Consider the following 21,819-nt stretch of genomic DNA (forward strand, 5'->3'; position numbering starts at 1 on the left):
CTGTTGTGCACTGTGGACCAGTTCCCCTGAAAATGGTCTGCCAACTATCCACGCTTTTCAGTGAGACGGTTGCCCCCAGGACATCTCTGTGCCTTTGGTTTATTTATCTTTTCCTATGCAATTTTCTGCCATGCCTTAGCTGTTTAAGTGTAGTGCCCCAGTCGTGACTTGCTGCCCTTATTAGGGCCCAGGTTGTGTGCTAGAGAGTTCAACCTCCTAATATGTGTGATTTACTGTTTGGGGCTTATGCTTGCACAAGTTGGGGTCTGTGTAGTGCTGGGTGGGTTCGGGGTTTGTTTTTTTTTTTTTTTGTTTTTTTGTGGTTCTTACTTTGATATTGGTCCGTACAAGTGTTTTAGTATTGCTGCTTTCTATATGCTTAGTTGCGTTTGCATTGCTGGCTCTGGGGTCCACCTCTGCCGCCTAAACTTTTCTTTTTTTTTTATTATGCTTCCTCTGGATGGCATCGCTTACATTTCTAACTTGGAATGTTCGAGGCCTTGGGGATAGGGTGAAGTGCACAGCCGTGTTCTCCTTTTTTAAAACGCCAACGCGCCGACATTATTGTGCTGGTTGAAACCCATGTTGTCGGTTCTTTGCAGCGGGCGTTGAAGCGACCATGGATTGGCTGGGCGTTTCACTCTACTTACACTAGCTACTCCAGGGGTGTATCTTTGATCATAGCCAAGTCAGTGGCTTTTGCGGTACAACTGGCGGAGTTGGACCCTCAGGGTCGCTATGTCTTTTTGTTAGCCCATATTGATAACTCCCCCATATTACTTCTAGCATGGTATGTGCTGCCCCCTTACAGTTCCAGTGTAGTGGCGAAGGGGTTCTCCTTTATGTCCCGTCACCCAACTGTCCCGGCCATTTGGTTGGGGGATTTCAATATGGTGTCAAATCCTGGCTTGGACAGATTGGGACCGGCTGGTGGTATGCCCCACCCTGACCGTGAGACTCGTTTTGCACGTCTGTTGACTGACTTCGCCCTTGTGGACACCTGGAGACACCTCTACCCCAATCGTAGGGCCTATTCTTGCTTTTCTTCACCTCACTCCTCCATGTCCCGTATTGATCTTATCTTGATCTCACGGCGCCTCCTCCCCAGGCTACAGGATGCTGCCTTTACTCCTCGGGTTTTATCTGACCATGCCCCCTACTGAGTTACCCTTAGGCAATTTGCTGCACCTCCCGCTCCGACTTGAAGACTGAATCCCTTTTGTCTGTCCCTTCTGCCTGATCTTAGTAATCTTGTGGATGAATGGCGGGGTTTTTTTTTTTTTTTTTTTTTTTTTAGCTCCAATGCGGACATGGCTTCTCTCCTGATCGTTTGGGAAATGTTCAAGAGACACTCCTGTCTCCTTTTGAGCGACCAGATTAATAGATACAAGCGTTCCTCTGAAGTGTCTTAAACTCAGACGATGGACCATCTTCAGTCACTGGAAGACTGGTATGTGGAGGCCCCCTCGTCTGATACTCTCGCTGACCTAAAGCTTCAGGCTCGGGTGGCCGACCTACTGTGTTTCGAAAAGGCCAGGCGGATGTTCTTTGCTAAACGATTGTTCGAACACAGGGAACGCCCGGGCAAACTTCTGGCCTATTTGGTACATCTGGACTGTAGACCCCCTGTGGTGATAGCATTGCAGCCTCAGGCCTCATTACGGAACCGGCAGCGGTTGCTGCTAAATTTGCTGCCTTTTTTGGTGAGGTATATGCATCTAGGGCGGATTATACTTGCAGTCGCTGTGTGACTTCTTAGGTGATCTCACCTTCCCCACACTCTCCGTTTCACAGATGAAAGCCCTAGAGGCCCCTCTATCGGAGTAGGACTTTGTGTCCGCAATGTCCCATTTTGCCAGGTCAAAGGCCCCTGGGTCGGACGGCTTACCAATTGAGTTCTATCATGAGTTCTCTGATGCCCTGGTCCCCAGACTCCTGGAGTTGTATCAGGCAGCCTTTGAAGTGAATTATTTGCCGGAATCTATGAGAGAGGCACTTATTGTGCTAATACCTAAGCCGGGTAAGGATCCCCATCAGCCGGGGTCGTACAGACCGATATCACTGTTACAAACAGATGTCAAGATTTTGGCACTGCAGCTGAATAAAGTGATTCTCTTGCTTGTGCATCCAGACCAAACCAGGTTTATGCCCGCAAAGAATATGGCTTTTAATACTAGACGGTTCTATATGAATTTACAGGATTCTCACACACAGATTGGCACCAGGGTGGTGGTCACTTTAGACGCGGCCAAGGCTCTTTTGAATGGCTTTATTTATGGCAGACTCTCCGCTGTTTTGGCTTTGGCCCTAACTTTATAAAGTGGCTCTCCATTTTATATACTGCACCGCAGGTGAGGGTGGTTGCCAATGGATGGACCTCTGCCGCCTTCCCCCTATTTAGGGGGATGCAACAGGGTTGTCCTGTATCCCCCCCCTGCTATATGCATTAAGGGTGGAGCGGCTGGCCATGGCACTGAGAGCCCACCCTGGGGTCAGCGGACTGTGCTGTGGTCATCTAGTGGAGAAAATTGGTTTATATGCAGATTATATGGTACTGTACCTCGCTGATTCTGGGCCTTCCCTACATCTTGCACTTAAAATTACTGAAAGTTTTGGGGCTTTCTTGGGCCTCAAGATCAATTGGGATAAATCCCAGATCCTTCCTATTGATGTCCGCCCCCAAACACTGGAGCAGGCATCTCTGCCACTGCAGAGGGTTAGCTCATTTGGATATTTGGATGTTCAGGGAGATGTCGGAGTTTGTTCATTTAAATGTGGAGCCTCTTATACCATTCCTTAAAAGTAAGACGCAGATATGGGTAAAATTACCACTGGGGGTTATGGGCCATGTCGACTTAGTTAAAATGGTACTGTTAAGAAAGATTCTATATGTCCTATGGCATTCCCCGGTTTATATCCCGATTGAAAATAGTGGGAGTCTCTCCTGAAATCATTTATTTGGGGTACCACTAGACAATAAGTTGTCATGGAGGATCTTGAAGTGTCCCACATCGTTGGGGGGTTTGGCGGTCCCAGATTTTGGTTTGTATTCTAAAGCGGCCTAGTTATCCCATCTGTATTATTTTGATAAAGTTGATAAACTCCGATACGAGGCTTTTGTGTGTCAGAGCTCTGAGGGCAATTTCCCCCATCCCTTCTGTGACACATTGAGAGGTCTTGGGGGCTCCATTGGCAGTTCCCCCAGACTCTGTCTCTCTTTTCATGGTAAGAGGATTTGGGATTTGGCTGTCACGAAGCTGAACTGTACTTTCCTGCATGAGGATACACAGAAATTTAGGGGAACTACTCCAGCTCCCTGATCCGAAGATCTGGATCCGTTACGGGATCTTTCAACTGTCGCATATTTTATGTGCTGGCGACCTTAAATCAATTGATCAATTGAAAATTGAGTTTCAATTACCAAAATGTATGCTTTTTAGGTACCTACAGCTACGTCATGCAGTGAGGGCTCAGTTTGATGGTGCCTACACTCGGTTACAACCCCTGGATGTCCTGCTGGTGCTAAAGGGGAGCAAGTTACCCAAGTTGATCTCGACATTTTATGACATGCTGATCACCCCGTCGGCTTACTCAGTTGGCATATTCCCTTAAGTCTAGATGGGAGGTGGATGCTGGGGAGATGGATGATGGGGACTGGAGTGAGGTGCTAGAGGTGAGCAGGTTGGTGTGTCCTAAAATGTCAGGCAGACTCACACAAATCTTCATCCTCCACAAGGCCTATCTCACACCAGTTAGGCTGTCTTAAGTTTGATCCTTCTCGGAGCCCGGACCCCCCCAAGTGTCTGTTGTCCGTTGGCACCTTTGAGCACCTTATCTGGCACTGCCCCCGGATTAATCATTTTGGGAGCTGGTGGTGCAGTTCCTGCACGATCAGATGGGCTCCCCGGGTTTAACTTGACCCCAGGCAATGTCTATTGGTACTATTTCTGGACTCTAATCTGGATGCTGAAATTCCTACATTTCCTTATTTAGAGACCTTATTTAGTGTTCAGAAGGTGTTGGCTAGGTTTTGGATTCAATCCTCGACTCCTACTCTTGCTGCCTGGATTACTGAAGTGAATGCTACTTTGCCTTACAATAGAATTATATACAGTATATTGACAGGGGGTGTCCAACTAAATACAATAAGATCTGGGACAGGTGGCTGCAGTCCTTTGACGTGTAGTTCTTGATTGTTCCTTTAACCTGTATGTGTCCATGGATGCGGTCTACTTCATGGATGGAGTCTACTATTCCTGTCTTAAGCTCATGGGCTATATTCCCGCTTGCATATACTTGGGGTGGATACGGAGGACTCAGGGACTGCCTGATATTACCCGTTATGTTCATGCATAAAACCTTTTCTCTGTGTGGATAGCTTTATTGTATATGGGTAAATGTCTTGTCACACTTGTCCTACAACTGCAGTGTTATCTGGGGTTTTTTGTTCCCTTTTTCTTCCCTTTTTCTTCTCCTTATTTATATTGGCATGTATCTCCTGTTGTGTATGCATTAATATGCTGCTTTGTATACTTTTTGTGCATACTCTGTTTATTGTACAGTTCAATAAACTTTGTTTATGATTTAAAAAAAAAAGATATCTGTTTTAGAGCAGGATATGCTCCCAGTTAAGCAACGTCTCTTTCAGGGAAGACCTTGCAACTTTCAGCAGATAAATGCTAAACTGCATACTGCATCTATGACAACCTGCCTACAGTCCAGACTTTTCACCAACTGAAAATATTATGCACATTTTAAGATGAAAAATACAACAGCAGACCCAGGACATTGAGCACTTAGAATCCTATATCAGGCAAGAATGGGACAACATTAATCTCCCAAAACTCCAGAAACTGGCCTTCTCAGTTCCCTGATGTTTACAGAGTATTGTTAAAAGAAGAGGGAATGCTACACTGTGATAATCATGGCCTTGCCTCAACTTTTATTTTTATTTTTTTTTATTTTTTTTTTGTGAAAAATCTTTATTTTCAATTATAAAACCGTAAGAAAGCCGTAGAAACACACACGTTCCCACAAACTATGCAGAGAACCATGGGTTTCCACATAGGACATGAAACGTATAAGGAGCACCATGAGGATAAATCCCAACTTTTTTGAGATGGGTTTCTGCCATTTTTAGAATTACCTTTTATTTTTTTCCTTAAATTTTATATATTTTCTTAATTTAAACATTTGATGTTTTCTATTGTGAAAATAAGGGGTTTATGGATTTGCAGTTAATTGCAATCAGTTTTTTTGTAGATTTTACACAGCGCCCAACTTTTTTGGAATTGGGGTTGTAGAAAAGATTGGTAAAACTTTTTTTTCTTAGTGGGGTTTGCCTTAAAAGAACCCTTTTTTGCAAATATATTTTCTGCAAGTATTCTTATCTATTTAATAATGTTTAGGTCCATGAACACTTTCTTGCTGGTATATTTGATCATCCTGCTGTTTGAGGCTATTCTAAGCACAATCTTGAAGTACGCGTGGCAAGCTGAAGAAAAATGGGATGAGCCATGGTACAACCAAAAAACTGAACACGACAGAAATAGCAGTAAGGTTTGTACACATGTCCTCATTTCTTGTGTAAATGATTGCTAAAAATATCTAGCAAAATTGCATACAAATGCAGAATATAATACAACGCACGCTAAGCAGTAAGGTACTTTTCTTTTATCTGCACTGTGGAAATGTTGTTGCTTTTGTTAAAGAAAAAATAAAACCTAAATGTAGTGCTATGTTTATTCTGCCTTATTTTCAACTCCCTTTGAGTGCTCGCAAAATGAGCTGCCCTTATCATCTTAATTGAGATGTAGGTTTGTGATTGTGTGTGGTCAGAACTAATAGCAGTGTCTTGTCAATGAAGTGCAGTCATGTGCCAGCCTCGTTTGACCTTTGTAGCTATTTGGTCTTCGCTGTGCAATTATGGATCAGATTCACTGTGCTCAGGTATTGCAGCTTGCACCTATTTGAGTTGCTTAGATAAATATTGTATTGAATATTTAAAGCTGGAACTTGTATGCTTTTTCGCAGATAAATGTTCTGAGTAGAAAACAAGAATAAGTTGGGAAGATGAATCTGAGGTGCACAGACATTCAGTATTTATTTTTTTTCAAGATCCTGAGATCACCAGCTCAACTGATAATACTGTCTTTGTGCACATCAAGTGTTAGTGAAATCATTGATCTGTGTGTTTTTAGTTTTATTTTTCAGCTCTGTACGGAGAACATCAAATCAGTGACCTTACTGGCGTAACCATGTGATAGTGTTATTACATATTGATGGTGATGGCAGGCTTTTTTTCTGTTCTGCAAACGTTTGTTTTGATAGCATTTAAAAGCTGTTCTTTTTTGCTACCTGATTGCTGTGTTTACCACACATTAAATGGTTACATCATATTTGAGTTTCAGTACTTCTTTAGACCCGGTTCACACTAGCGCGACTTGTCAGGCGACTTGGTCGCCTGACAAGTCGCGGTGGGTCGCCTGCCATAGATTAGCACAGGACCCGTTCTAATAGGAGCGACACATGTCGCTCTGACTTAGAAAAAGGGTCCTGTACTACTTTGGGGCGACCTGCATAGACTTCAATGATATGAAGTCCGTGCATGCCGCGCCGAGGTGCGACTTCACAGGTCTCCCAGCAAGTAGCGTCGCCCCTATGTGAACGGGGTCTTAAAGTGATTATAAACGATCACCTTGTAAAACAACCCATTCAGTTTAAAATTGAAATGAAAGGCAAAACATTTGTATATAGATTAAAAAAAAAAATTATAAATACCTTTTTCTATTTTATTCATTGACTGACACAGCTCCAGAATCTTCTTGACCATTGGATTATGCTGCCCCCTACAGGAGTTGAACTCTAGGCAGGAAAAAGCTTTACCACGCCTATGGGGCAGTCCCAGGAGGTATACAAGTTTAACGTCTCGCAAGGATGCATAGACCTAGTCACGACCTGATTCGCAGCGTACCTGTGGCCTGCAGCACCCCCATTCCATTGCTGCTGTGGTCTGTCTGGAGTGGAGCCCACCTGGTATCAATGGTGTGGTGGTCTGTCTGGAGTGGAGCCCACCCGGTTTCAATGGTGTGGTTAGTAGTGGCCCCCCTTCCACTGGTGGTCTTTTGGGGTGGGCGTGGGCCCCTCCCAGGGACGGTTGGCCTCCCGAGTTCCCTTCCTTCCCACATAGCTTCCCCCCTCATTTATCGGGGTCCCCCTGTGGATCACCCACTATTTACCCACACCTAGCTCCCCCCCCAGGGGTGGGCATGCCGGATATGTCTCTGTGGGGGTGTTGAGCAGACGAGGGGGTGCCGGCTGTAAGAAATGCATTTTGGGAGGGGGGTGGTCCTGGTGGGGGCTCCTCCCCGGGCCCCTCCTTACTGCTCTTTCATTTTCTGGGGCTCCTGGGAGTTGCGTTTTAGCCATCACCATTTTGTTGTGGATGACTGCTGTAGGGAACGGAGGCCATTTTCTTGTAGTTACCCATTGATCTAAGCGGTGGCCATGTTTTTGAAGCCAATGGAGCAGTGATTTGGCGGTGGGCCTCTAGTGTTCCTGGATTTCCTCTTTCTTTATGGTCGCCGCACAGCGTGTAGCCTGGCGTTCTACTCTGAGTCAGTGGTGGTGAGTCCCTTTGGGTGCAAACCGGCTCCCTCTTTCTGCTATAGTAGCAGACTTGGTGCGCTGGGCCTTGTGGTGCAGCTTGTGCAGCGGTAGGGTTTTTTTTTTTAGCAGCGATTTATTTTTTTCCTTTTTTGCTACTGGTCCCCAGGTTAACCCATGGAGTCCCTGGAGCATGTCTCACCACCTGACCCCCCTTTTAGAGGCTGTGGTGCCCACTGGGTCCCAGTCTGCTATGATGGTGGTCCTAGAGTCACTAGTGTCCAAGATGGATACGGTCCTGCAAAAGAGGACGGGCAAAAAGCATTGCCTGGCCTTCACCTGCATCCTCTGTCTCCTCAGATTCTGTGGTTGATCTGGCTGCCGAGGCAGAGTCTCCCTACTGAGTCTGCATCCATGCACCCTGAGTGCTCTGATAGTGAGAATGATTCTTCTAGTACGGCCATGCATGAAAAGGCGTTAGTGAATGCACTGATTGTATCCAATTGGTCCAAGGGTTGCAGTTCATCTGTAATGCCTCTCATGATGTGGCTCCCTTAGTCTGCAGGGTATCTGTAACAGCAGGGATCATTAGGCGCATGATATGGCTCAAATACTGGTCTGCAGACCAGGCTTCCGAGAAGGTCCTGTCTGATCTCCCTTTTGTGGGAGATCGCCTGTTCAGAGCTTCCATGGATGAGATCATCATTAGGGTCTTACAGGAGGGAAGAGTGCTCTTCTCCCGCAGGCTACCAGGAGCAAGGCTCCAGACCCACAGATAAGTGCTCTTCTGCCTGAAGGGGCACCCTCACCCATGTCTGGAGTAGGGGGACGTCTTTGCTTCTTTCTGGACCCTGGACCAGTGGACCTCCTTAATTTTAAGACAGGTAGGTTCACAAAGCCAATCCAGTCCGGTTACAACATTGCGTTTCGGTCTTGGCCTCCGGCAAGGTACTTCCCTTCCAATCTGCAATTGTCCCCAGATCGCCTGCGAAGTCTCTTATGGGCGGTGCAAAATCTGCTCTTACAAGGGGTCATTGTCTCGGTTCCAGAATCAGAACGCTTTCAGGGGTTTTATTCAAACCTATTTACTGTTCCCAGAAAGGAAGGCAAAGTTCGTCCAATCCTGAACCTCAAGGCCTTTAACCGCTTTGTGCAGGTACAAAAGTTCCAGATGGAATCCATTTGCACGGTAGTGGCATTCCTTCATTGAGGGATCTTTTGGCCTCTATTGAAATCAAGGACACTTACCTTCATATCCCAATATATGTCAAGCATCTGCGTTTTCTTTGATTTGCCATGGGCGAGGAGCATTATGAATTTGTGGCGTTACCCTTTGGTCTCGCCTCAGCCCCTCGGGTGTTCACAAAAGCGATGGCCCCGGTGTTAGCATTGTTGCGACAGCGGGGGATTGGAGTGCTGGGGTACATGGTCGGTTATACGGTCGGTCGGCTTATACGAGCACAGTCTTCGATTTCTCTACACATCACTGTGCAGACTCTACAGGAGTTTGGGTGGACTCTGCTCTGGTTCAGTCCACCAAGTTGGGACTATCTGGGTCTCACTCCGAACTCGGCCTTAGCTAGGGTGTTACTCCAGTTCCAGAAGCTGCAAGATGCCATTCGACTTCTTCAGTCGGTCGTCTCTCCAGACTTTCATGCGGGTGCTGGGCCTGATGGTGTCTACCTTTTTTGAGGCGGTTCTGTTTGCACAATTCCACACAAGACCTCGGCAAAGGGAGATTCTTGCCAAGCGGGACAAGAATCCAGTTTTTTTGAAAATCTGATCCTGTTGAGCCTGGGGAACGAGAGTGTCCCTGATTTGGTGGCTTCACTCTCTGGCTCTTTGACAGGGAAAATCCTTCCTTCCCCAGTACTGGACGGTGATCACTGATGCCAGTCTGTACGGGTGGGGAGGTGTTTTTAGGCACGGACTGTGCTCAGGGCATTTGGACTCTGGAGGAGTCCGGGCTACCAATCAACATACTGGAACTTCGGGCGATCAGACTTTGTGTAGCCCATTGGACAGTTCGTCTTCAGGGGTGTCCGGTACGGATTCAATCAGACAATGCCACAGCCAAGGCATATGTCAAACATCAAGGGGGCACAAAAAGTGTACTAACGGTTCGGGAAGTAGCCAGCATTCTAAGGTGGGCAGAACATTTCGTTCCAGCCATCTTGGCTGTGCATATTCCAGGGGTGTAAAAATGGCAGGTGAATTACCTCAGTCGACAGGCCCCTGGACCAAGAATGGTCACTTCATCCGGAGGTGTTTCAACAGCTGTCTCGGGTGGGGAACACCCGAATGTGGAGCTGTTGGTCTCTCGTCTCAACAGGATTGTGCAGAGATTTGTGGTAAGGTGTCGAGATCTGCCAGCCGACACCACGGACGCACTGGCGGCTCCTTGGGGGCAGTACCGTCTCAAACGCCTACCCCCCCCCCCCCCAAAAAAAGAAAAAAAAAACTTCTGCCGAGACTTCTGTGAAGGATTGAGGCAGAAGGAATTCCGATCATCCTGGTACGGCTGGTCGCCGATGTCCCTTGGCGACTCTCTCTCAGGGAAGACCTATTGACCCAAGGGCCGGTCTTCCATTCTTCTTTACATTTGCTGGCTTTAACAGTTTGGCTGTTAAAAGCCAGGTGCTTAAGGATATTGGATTGTCTGACTCAGTGATTCCCACTCTGTTAAAAGCTAGGAAATCTACCTCTAGGAAGATTTACCATCGCTTCTGGAAGTCGTACATTGCGTGGTGTGAGTCTCTGGGGGTTTCTCCCTGTTCCTTTTCGGTGGCTTGAATTTTGGCGTTCCTCCAAAGAGGTGTGGAACAACGCCTGGCCTTGGTTACCATCAAAGGCCAGGTTTCAGGCTTGGCGATTTTTCTTTCAACGTAATTTGTCTACGCATTCCTTGGTTCGCACCTTTGTTCAGGAGTTCCCCACTTGGCTCTGCTTGTGCGATGACATGGTTATGCCTGCAAATTTGCAACATGTGTCGTTAGCCAGCTTAATCTATTCACCTAGTGCGATAACATTATTGGAATAAATAAAAGCATAATGCAGTATAGCCTGCCCTAGAAGCATTTCCTCAATGTACACATTAAATTGAATGCAGTCTCTTTTTCAGAGCACAAATTATTATGGAAGACCTCAATAAATCCTACAGTCAAGTTAAAATGAAACAAAAATGAATATATTGGACCTGTTACAGGACAAGTCGCTTGTATATGTGTATTTTTGAGAATTTTATACCACTGTCACAGCACAGACTGGAGAATGACAGCGCTTACTCTGTTACACTTGACTGTAGATAAGATACAGTCGTATCCTCTATTCTTCCTGCTGATTGGACAGTGGATGAGCAGCCACTAACTGTTTTGAGGGCATCTCTCTGCTCATTCTGCTCTCTCATTTTAAATCGGCATATTCATTGGCAGCACATTTGCTTGTCTCCCAGTCCTGCAAATTCCTTAGCCAGTCTGGGCACTGTTGTATAGGGGGATTAGGTTAATACCAACTCAAGGTCTAGTTGCATTTATTAATTCTAAAAAGCAATACATCTATATCTTAATTATACATGCAGGATATTCATACACCCTGGGTTTTAGGCTGCTACAAAAAAATCTAAAGGCCCTAGGTTCCTAGGCAAATAGTAGCTGATAAAAAGACACAGTTGGCTTTTTAAAAATGTAAAACTTGATTATCGAAAATCCTCAAAATACACTATGAAAAAATAAGCCGTGAACCACCCTTCCCACGTTTTAAAACAAAGACAACGTTGTCTATGTATACACCCTGAAAACGTCACCCCCACGTACCGGTGCCCACAGTGGGACCAACAGTGCTGCGCCAAATTATGGACCTCAGCGTCGTCTCCTCCACAGTGCTCATGTGTCAGCCCATAGGAACTCCCCCCTCAAACACCCGGGGTATATCACGGAGCAGTATATAAACCTGTCACTAAAATAGACTGTTGCCAGGCAATCCGCATACCCTGGTAAATATGGCTGTAAACCTAACGGCTGAACCACAATGCTTGAGGGGCGCGCAGCCCTTGCATCAGTGTTAGGCTTTATTCACATTGCTGCAACTTGGAATCCCACTTGTGATACCCCAGTCGCATGGCATGCGAAATTCCATGTTAGTCCCAATTAGAGCTGTCTTAGCACTACTAAAGATTCTCCAACTTTCGAAAAGGTTCCTGTACTACAAGGCGATGTCTATCTGACTTGTGCCGATAGACCTTATTGGAAGTCTCCTCCAAGTTGGAACCTCATCTATATTGATGTGATTTGGAAACGAAATTACAGGAGGATTACATCGGCATTCCCTGCAGTGTAGCCCCTCTCTTGCTTCAAAGTTGCATCAAAGCTGCATCAAAGCAGTACTAAAGTCATCATATCAGACTGCTTCTTCAGGACCTTAAGCTTTATTTTTTTTTTAATTTTTTTTCCCCTGCAGTGACTGCACCTAATTGCCTTTGTTTGGAGAGATTATATATATATATATATATATATATATATATAATCTATTTCTCTTACGTCCTCTGACAGTCGCCGCCGGATGGTATTAGCCTTCACTAATGGGTAATGGCGCACTCTGCAGGAGCACGCTAGGCAGATAATTGATTATCAGGTTAATACAAAAAACACTTTTTTATACCTCGGCACGCCAATAGGGGGCTGTCCCTCAGCAATTATCCTAGACCCAATCTGATATTACCTCAGTTTTATGCTGCCTAGCATCGGGAGTAGAGCTAGGTCTTCTGAATTTGCGTCAGCGTCCCTTTTTCTTTTTAAGGCAAAAATGTACTCCCAGGATAATCCCCCGCAGACCTGGTGGGGGCTTTGGGTACACCTGAATCCTCTTCCATGGCCTCCATATCTGCTACTCTTGCGACTTTGGTTGCCGCGGACCTTGGTCCCCTTGAGGGGTCCCGGTCCTCTGCTTCTGAGAGGCAGGAGGGGGAATCTTCCTCCTCGGTAGCGCGGGAACGCGCTACGATGAATACTCTCATTGGCGTCATAACAATCTTGACAATGAGCCAGCTCAGTCAAGTAAGCGGTCTGTCTTCGGGTTCTGCAGACCCCAGAAGTCGGGTCAGGCTTTTTTCCTGCCCTGAGGAATTTCACGGGATTGTGAATGACCAGTGACGGCGCATTTAGCTCATGTTTGTGATTCCTATGCGTTTTTTTCCATCCGCTATCCGTTTTTGGAGGCGGTAGACGAACATTGGAAGGTTTCCCCAGGCAGGGGATCAAACTGTCTAGGCTGAATAAGTCCACCTTGCTGCCAGTAGAGGATTCCCCGGTATCAGGGATCCGGCAGATAGGCACATGGAAGCGCTTGCCCGCCACATTTATCTGGTGGCGGGTTACCTGTGGAAACCTGTGTTTGCCTCCGTGATGGCCTCTCAGGCGCTCACGACATGGGCAAGGGACTTAGCAGCAGGATCAGCTCATCCACACTGCGATGTTCCTGTGCGACGCGGCCTTGGACGAGGCTCCATTGGTTGCCCGGTTGTCAGCGGTGGGGTTTGCGATCCACTGCATTACCTGGGTAAAGAGCTGGTCGGTTGACCACGCGTCCCAAAAGACGGTGTCTGAGGTCCCCTATGAGGGCGGTCGTCTTTTTGGGGAAACTCTAGATGTGTTGATTAAGGGGCTCACGGGAGGTAAGGGTAAGTCCCCCCGCACACGGAGGGGCCCCTCCTTCAAGACTCAACATAATTGCTTTCGTGCCTTTGGGACGCAGGTGAAGGGTAAACCCTTCCGACTTCCCGGTGGCCACAAGCAGTCGTGGTCGGGTACGCCAAATGCCGGTCAGTCAGGCACAGTCCACCTTTTCCTGTATGAAAGCCCTCACCCGTTGTTGGGGTGGGGGGGGACGTCTGCTTTACTTTCAGGAACCCTGGTTGTCCGGCATTCAGGACAGGTGGGTTCACAAACGAGTTTCGATCTTGCCCCGCAGACAGGTTCTTCCGGTCCATTCTCCAGCTGTCCCCCAATCGTCTCAGGATCTCATGGGGGCAGTGCACGATCTGCTTGCCCAAGGAGTCATTGTACCCGTTCCCTCATGGGAAAGGTTTCGCAGGTTTTTACTCCCAACATGTTCACGGTGCCCAGGAAAGATGGCTAGGTGCGTCCGATTCGGCATTTGAAGTTCTGAACCGCTTTGTGCGGGTACAGTAATTCAGGATGGAGTCCATCTGGTCGTTGGTGGCCTCATTGAGGCCTGGGGACTTCCTGGCATCCATCGCATTGAAGGATGCGTATCTCTTCATCCCTATTCTCGAGGGTCATCAGAGATATCTCCGCTTTGCGGTGGCTGGGTAGCACTACCAGTTTGTGGCGTTGCCTTTCAGTCTTGCTTCAGCTCCCAGGGTTTTCATCAAGGTGTTGGCTCAGATTCTGGCTTTACTGCGTTTATGGGGCATTGCGGTCCTCGGTTACCTGGACGACCTCTTGAGGTCGAACTCGTGTGACCTTGGCGAGCAATCTGGCCGTGATGGTTCAGACACTTCAGGAATTCGGGTGGACCATCAATTTTCAGAAGTCTGCCTCAACTCGTCTTCAGTACCTGGGGATGGTCCAGGATTCTGCTCACTCTTGTCTTCCTTTCGGAGGACAAACTCTGGACTCTACGGGAAGAGATCAGGGCTCTCTGGCCTGATGGTCTTGGCCTTCGAAGCAGTTATATTTGCTCAATTTCACACCAGGACTCTGCAAGCGGAGATCCTGGCCAGATGGGACAGGAGTCAGGACGCCTCAGTCCTTGTAAAGGAGAATTTCCTTGAGTTGTCCGGTGAGGTCGGACCTCTTGTGGTGGCTCCAGTCGCCGTCCGTGACACAGGGCCAGTCCTTCCGGCCTCTGTTGTGGATGATTCTCACCACGGATGCCAGCCTATCCGGCTGGGGAGGAGTTCTGGGCACGCTTTGTGCCCAGGGGACGTGGTCGGCGGGAGAGACCTCGCTACCGATATGTCCTGAAGCTGCGGGCGATAAAGCTTTGTCTGTTCCGGTGGTCATCTCAGCTTCAGGGGTGTCCGGTCCGGGTACAGACGGTCAATGCCACGGCCGTGGCATACATAAATCACCAAGGGGGCACGAAGAGTGCCCGGGCGCTCATGGAAGTGGCCGAGATCCTGTTTTGGGCCGAATCGCACGTACCGGCGCTCTCGGCTGTTCACATTCCGGGTGTGGACAACTGGCAGACGGACTAGGAGTCGCCAGACCTTGGACCAGGGGGAATGGTCCATGCATCTGGAGGTATTTCGCCTCCTGTACACCCAGTAGGGGACCCCGGACGTGGATTTTTTTTCGTGTCTCGTCTCAACAAAAAGGTGGAAAGGTTTGTGGCCAGAACTCGCAATCCTCTGGCAGACGCGGCGGACGCGTTGGTGGTGCCTTGGCACCGCCATCGGCTGATATATGCTTTTCCTCCAATTCAACTGTTGTCCAGGTTCCTACACAGGTTGTGGTCGGAACGGATGTCAGTCATTCTAGTTGCCCCCGGACTGGCCTCGACGGTCCTGGTATGCGGACATCGTTCAGATGGTCGTCGAACCTCCCTGGCGCTTCTGCTGCAAGACTATCTTTTGTCTCAAGGTCCGATCTTCCATCCTGCTTTACAGTCTCTGGATTTAACGGCATGGTTGTTGAAAGCCAGGTCTTGAGGGATAGAGGTCTTCCACAGGCGGTCATCCCTACCTTGTTAAAGGCTTGTAAAGCCACTTCAAGGAAGATTTATCACCGCACCTGGAAAGCGCATATCGCTTGGTGCGAGACGAATGGTCTTCACCCTCGTTCCTTATCGGTGGCGAAGTTCTTGTGGATCGGCGTCTTGTCGCTGACTACGGTCAAGGGTCAGTTGTCGGCCTTGGCCATCTTTTTTCAGCGACTTTTGGCATTGCATTCCTTGGTCCGCACCTTCATTCAGGGGGTGTGGCATTTGGCTCCCCCGAGGAGAGCTCCTTTGCCTCCATGGGATCTAAATTTGGTTTTGTCTGTGCTACAACAATTTCCCTTTGAGAACATCAGAGTGGTTCCTCTGTCTGTGTTATCCCATAAAGTTTCCTTTCTGGTGGCCATCACTTTGGCTCGCAGAGTGTCTAAATTGGCGGCTTTGTCCTGCCGTTCTCATCTGGTGCTTCATAGAGATAAGATGGTTCTGAGACCGAATCAGTCCTTTCTTCCCAAGGTGGTTTCTTCGTTCCACCTCAATGAGGATATCGTGTTGCCTTCGTTGTGCGCACGACCCAAACCTCATAAGGAGTTTGCCTTGCATTCCCTGGATGTGGTCCGGGCGGTCAAGGGCTATCTGTCCGCCATGGAGTCGATTCAACAGTCTGATTCTTTATTTGTTCTTCCTGAGGGACCTCGGAAGGGATCGGCCGCCTCCGTGGCGACCATTTCTAAGTTGATCAGACGACCATTTCTAAGTTGATCAGACAGACGATTGTTCAGGCCTATTCCATTAAGGGTCGGATTCCTCCTTTTCCGGTAATGGCCCATTCTACTCGAGCCGTTAGTGCCTCTTGGGCTTTTCGCCATAAGGCTTCTGTGGCTCAGGTGTGCAAGGCGGCGACCTGGTCGTCTGTGCACACTTTCACTAAGTTTTACAAACTTGGCGTTTTGGCATCTGCAGTTGCTTCCTTTTGGCCGCAAAGTTTTTAATTGCGGCAGTTGTTTAAGGGGACATTGTTTTTACAGTCCCTCCTTTTTGGGGTGTTTTTTTCTGGGTTTGTTCCTGTTTTTTCCTGTGGGCTCAGGTTGTTACTGGCCCAGTTATTTGCGTTACCTTCTCAATTGGTTGCGTTGCTTTCCCACCTCTCATACCTGCACTGCTTTGGGACGTCCCATTAGTGAAGGCTAATACCATCGGGCGGCGACTGTCAGAGGACGTAAGAGAAAATAGAATTTTTGTAAGAAATTCTTTTCTCTGAGTCCTCTGACAGTTGCCACCCCCGCCTCTCTGGTTTTTGGATCTGGGGGTTGTTGCCTTCCTGTACTGCTTGCTACAAACTGAGGTAATATCAGATTGGGTCTAGGATAATGGCTGAGGGATGGCCCCCTAGTGACGTGCCGAGGTATAATAAAAGCTTTTTTGAATTAACCTGATTATCTGCCTAGCCTGCTCCTGCGGAGTGCGCCATTACCCATTAGTGAAGGCTAATGCTAATACCATCGGGCGGCGACTGAGAAAATAATTTTACGGTAAGTTTTTACGGTAAGTTCTTACAAAAATTGTAATATATATATATATATATATATATATATATATATATAATATGTTGCTACCTTTAGGTGATTGGCTGGCTACGCTTTTGGACATACCACCTTGGGCATGCCCCTATAACCCTACCCGATTCTGTGAGACCTCAGTTATTGGTGTCCTGTAGGTCAGTGGTCCTCAACCCTGGCCTACGGGGCCCACTAACAGGCCAGGTTTGCTTGATAACTGAAATACATCCCAGGTGATATAATTTGCTGCTCAGTGATTGCAGTACTCTAGTCTGCATCTCCCCAAGGTAATACTTAAAATCTGGCCTGTTAGTGGGCCTTGAGGACCACTGCTGTAGGTGATGGATCTTTTCTCCATTATGGAGAAGTTTCTATGCTTAACTAGTTCTTGTTTACTTCAGATTCTTAAATCAGCCTCATCGTTGCTTTTTACTTTAAAAATAGAAGCAGTGCATCCAGATTGGTGCCACCTTGGAAACCTTGCATGTATGTAATTTGCTTTGGACACTTTGGATACTGCTTGGGCGCTCTCCTCCACATTTAGGGCCAGTTCACTTAATGAATCACACCGGAACGCGCTTTGTGTTCTCTGCAATTCAAATGTGATCTGGGTGCAGTGCGATTTCAGCCCATTTATTTGAATAGGCTGAAATCGTGCTAGGCCGCACCAAAAGTTTTGACTGCACTGCTTTAACCTATTGCTGACCGCAATACATATAAATACACAAAGCGGAAAGCTGGCTTTGGTTTCTGAAGCAGCAGGATGGGACGCACCCCCCGCCCCCACTCGCCGGTGTTTCTCAGGCTTCGTTTTTACCGGTTCGCCTGTGAAGCAATCTGACGGTGAAGTTGCCTGCATCCACACTTTTTGATCAACTCTAGGTCTTTGGAGGACCGTAGACGCGTCACTTTCTGTCCAGGCTGAAAGAAAAAAAAATTAAAGCGAAAGATCAAACATTTTTTTTCTTTCTAGATCTGTTACTTTTAAAGGTAAAGAAGAGACATAGGGTCTCTTCATGATGAGGACATGTCATCCTTATTTCTTTTACAGGGGATGTTTACCTTCCTTGTAATAGCAATAAAAGTAATCAAAAAAAAAATTAATGGGACCATATAATAATAGAAAAATAATAAAAAAAAATTGTAAAGCTCCCCATCCCTCCATGCTGAAGTGAACGTATTTGTAAGCTGGGCACGCATATGTAAATTGTATTCGAACCACACATGTGGGGTATCGCCCTGAATGTTGGAGCGAGAGTAATAATTCTAGCGCTGGACCTCTGTAACTCTGCCGCAGCTGCAGGAGAGGTGCGAAGGCCGCATTCTACCCGCGGGCCTTGTGTTTGACACCTGTGCCCTAGGGTCTCTGTTAAAAGAATTGTACTATGTTTGGGGGTTATAAGTAATTTTCTAGCAAAAACTGATTTAAAAAAGCCTGGTCGGCAAGTGGTTAAACACACATCAACCGGATCGCATGGTATCATGCGATCTGGTGCAAGTAAACACACTACATTTGTGACCTGCGTTTGGAACTTTGAAATGTTAACACTGACACCTGCTGCAGATCTCAAATGCAGTACGTTTTAAATGTGGTGTGGGACATGCACGCAGAGCGTGGGTTTCCTGCACCAGGTTCTGGTGTGAGCTGGCCCGTAGTGCAGTGCGTGTAGTTAGCCTCAGGGTGCTATACAGGCTAATGGCTGTTGCCCATTTCTGCCGTTACCAGACCCTGAAGACCCCTCTGGGGGTATGCTGCCTTAACCGCTTCCATACAGAGCAGTTAGACCCCCTTCCTGCCCAGACCAATTTTCAGCTTTCAGCACTCTCACACTTTGAATGACAATTGCTCAGTCATGCTACACTGTAACCAAACAAAATTTTTATCATTTTTTTCACACAAATAGAGCTTTCTTTTGGTGGTATTTGATCACAACTGGGGTTTTTTTTTTTTCGTGATATAAGCAAAAAAAGAGCAAAAATTTTGCAAAAAAAACACTTTTTTTTAGTTTCTATTATAAAATTTTGCAAAAAAATAATTTTTCTTCATACATTTGGGCCAAAATTTATACTGCTACATGTCTCTGGTAAAATTAACCCAAATTAGTGTATATTATTTAGTCTGTGTGAAAGTTATTGAGTCTAGAAGCTATGGTACCAATTACTGAAAATTGATCACACCAGATGTACTGATGGCCTATCTCCTTTCTTGAGGCCCTGAAATGTCAGGACAGTACAAATACCCCCCAAATGACCCCTTTTTGTAAAGTAGACAGTCCAAGGTATTTAGTAAGAGGCATGGTGAGTTTTTTGAAGTTATAATTTTTTCCCACAATTCTTGGGAAAATGAAGAAAACATTTTTTTTTCTTTTTTTTTCCCAAAACGTTGTCAATTTATAAGCTATTTCTAACACATAGCATGTACACAGCAAAAATGACACCCCAAAATTCATTCTGCTACTCCTTCTGAGTATGGTGATACCACATGTGTGAGACTTTTACACAGCCTGGCCACAAAAAGAGACTCCACGTCCAAGTAGCACCATAAGGCGTTTTAGGAGCATAAATACACATAAAACTTTCTTACTACCTATCACACTTTTCAAGGCCCTAGAGCAACAATACAATGGAAAAGTCCACAAAATTACCCCATTTTGGAAAGCAAACACTCCCAACGTATATTCTATGAGGCATTATGGGTCCTTTGAACATGTCATTTTTTTCCACAAGTTTTTGGAAAATGTGGGAAAAAAATAAAAACTTTTTTTTTTACACAAAGTTGTCAATTTATAGGATATCCCTAACACATAGCATGTACATCGCAAAAATGACACCCCAAAATACATTCTGCCACTCCTCCTGAGTATGGCAATACCACATGTGTGAGACTTTTTCACAGCCTAGCCATATAGAGGGGCCTAAACATCCAAGGAGCATCATCATGCATCCTAGCCACTTGCCTAGGCCTATTTTTGACATTTGGTGTTTACAAGCTAAAATCAGTTGTTTTTGCTAGAAAACTACTTAGAACCCCAAAACATTATATATTTTTTTTTAGCAGAGACCCTAGAGAATAAAATGGAGATTATTGCAATATTTTTTATCACACCGTATTTGCGCAGCGGTCTTCCAAACGCAATTTTTTGGGAAAAAAATCACTTTTTTTAATTAAAAAATAAGAAACCAGTAAAGTTAGCCCAATTGTTTTCCATAATGTGAAAGATAATGTTACGCCGAGTAAATAGATACCCAACATGTCATGCTTCAAAATTGCGCACGCTCACAGAATGGTGACAAATTTTGGTACTTAAAAATCCCCATAGGCGACATTTTAAAAATTTCTACAGGTTGCTATCTTAGAGTTACAGAGGAGGTCTATGGCTCAAATTATTGCTCTTGCTCTAACGATCGCGACAATACCTCACATGTGTAGTTTGAACACTGTTTACATATGTGGGCGGGGTTTCCGTATGCGTTCGCTTCTGCGCGCGAGCTCGCGGGGACACGGCGCTTTAATTTTTTTTTTTTTTTTTTTTTTACTATTTATTTTATTTATTATTTTTTATTTTTACACTGTTTTTTTTAAAAAAAAAAAATTGATAATTTTTATTTCTATTGCAAGAAATGTAAACATTACTTGTAATAGAAAAAGGCACGACAGGACCTCTTTTTTGTGAGATCTGGGGTCAAAAAGTCCTCAGATCTCACAAGTACACTAAAAGATAGAAAAAATAAAAAAAAAAAAATTAAAAAAAAATTAAATAAAATGAAAAAAAAAAAGGGACCTTTAAACTGGTTGCTAGGCAACGACGTTTGCCGTAGCTCCGGTCCTCCAAGACCATAGAGTCGAGTGAGGGCAAGCTTGCCCTCACTCGACATCCTGTCTGTGAGGATCTGGGACCGGATCGTTTTCCCCGCTGCCGGCGGGTCCGGTAAGCGGGGAAAAGGACCAGAATGCAGCGGGAGGGGGGGGGGCACCTCTTCCGCCACCCCGGAAGGGTGATCCCGCGGCGAATCTGCCGCTGGGACCACCCTTATCGGAAAGCCAACCGTCCACCGTTTAAAAAAATACCAGGGTTATGGCAGCTATCTGCTGCCATAACACCGGTATTTAGGTTTAAACGGACGACGTATGTTAACCTTTTTGGACTTAGACATGGTGGCTGTATGAAGGGTGACAGGTACTCGGGTACTTTGCTGGGCAGGTGACAGGTACTCTGGTGCTGATGAGCAAGTGGCAGGTACTCGAGTACTCCGATAGGCAAGTGACAGGTACTCGGGTACTCTTATGGGCAGGTGACAGGCAGGTGATAGGTACTGATGAGTAGTACTGATACTGATAGGTGATACTGATACTGTACTGATGATGGGTACGGATGATCAGTACTGATACTAATAGGTGATAGGTACTGATGGGTACTGATGAGTACTGATGAGTAGTGATGGGTAATGATGAGCAGGTGGCAAGTACTCGGGTACTTCAGGTGTCAGGTACTCTGATGAGCAGGTGGAAGGTACTCGGGTACTCTGTTGGGTAGGTGACAGGTACTCGGGTACTCCGATGACGGGTACTCAAAGTACCCGAGTACCTGTCATCAGAGTACCCGAGTACCTGTCATCAGAGTACCCGAGTACCTGTCATCAGAGTACCCGAGTACCCGTCATCAGAGTACCCGAGTACCTGTCATCAGAGTACCCGAGTACTTGTCATCAGAGTACCCGAGTACCCATCATCAGAGTACCCGAGTACCTGTCACCAGCCCATCAGAGTACCTGTCATCAGAGTACCCGAGTACCCATCATCAGAGTACCCGAGTACCTGTCACCAGCCCATCAGAGTACCTGTCATCAGAGTACCCGAGTACCTGTCATCAGAGTACCCGAGTACCCATCATCAGAGTACCCGAGTACCTGTCACCAGCCCATCAGAGAGTACCTGTCATCAGCCCATCAGAGTACCCGAGTACCTGTCATCTGAGTA

The 21,819-nt window shown here is 46.5% G+C and overlaps 1 protein-coding gene across 4 annotated transcripts in view; it reads left to right on the plus strand.

Moving 5' to 3' along the window:
- ATP11B (ATPase phospholipid transporting 11B (putative)) overlaps nt 1–21,819 on the plus strand; it is a 358,393-nt gene that overhangs the window by 135,065 nt on the left and 201,509 nt on the right. For all 4 annotated transcript variants that reach the window (XM_082249614.1, XM_082249613.1, XM_082249612.1 and 1 more), the window contains exon 11: nt 5,409–5,559. In XM_082249614.1, coding sequence (XP_082105740.1) covers nt 5,409–5,559 — 151 coding nt within the window. The remainder of the gene's footprint in view (nt 1–5,408; nt 5,560–21,819) is intronic.

This window comes from Pelophylax lessonae, assembly GCF_965119305.1.
Source record: "Pelophylax lessonae genome assembly, chromosome: 3".
NCBI classification, from domain to species: domain Eukaryota; kingdom Metazoa; phylum Chordata; class Amphibia; order Anura; family Ranidae; genus Pelophylax; species Pelophylax lessonae.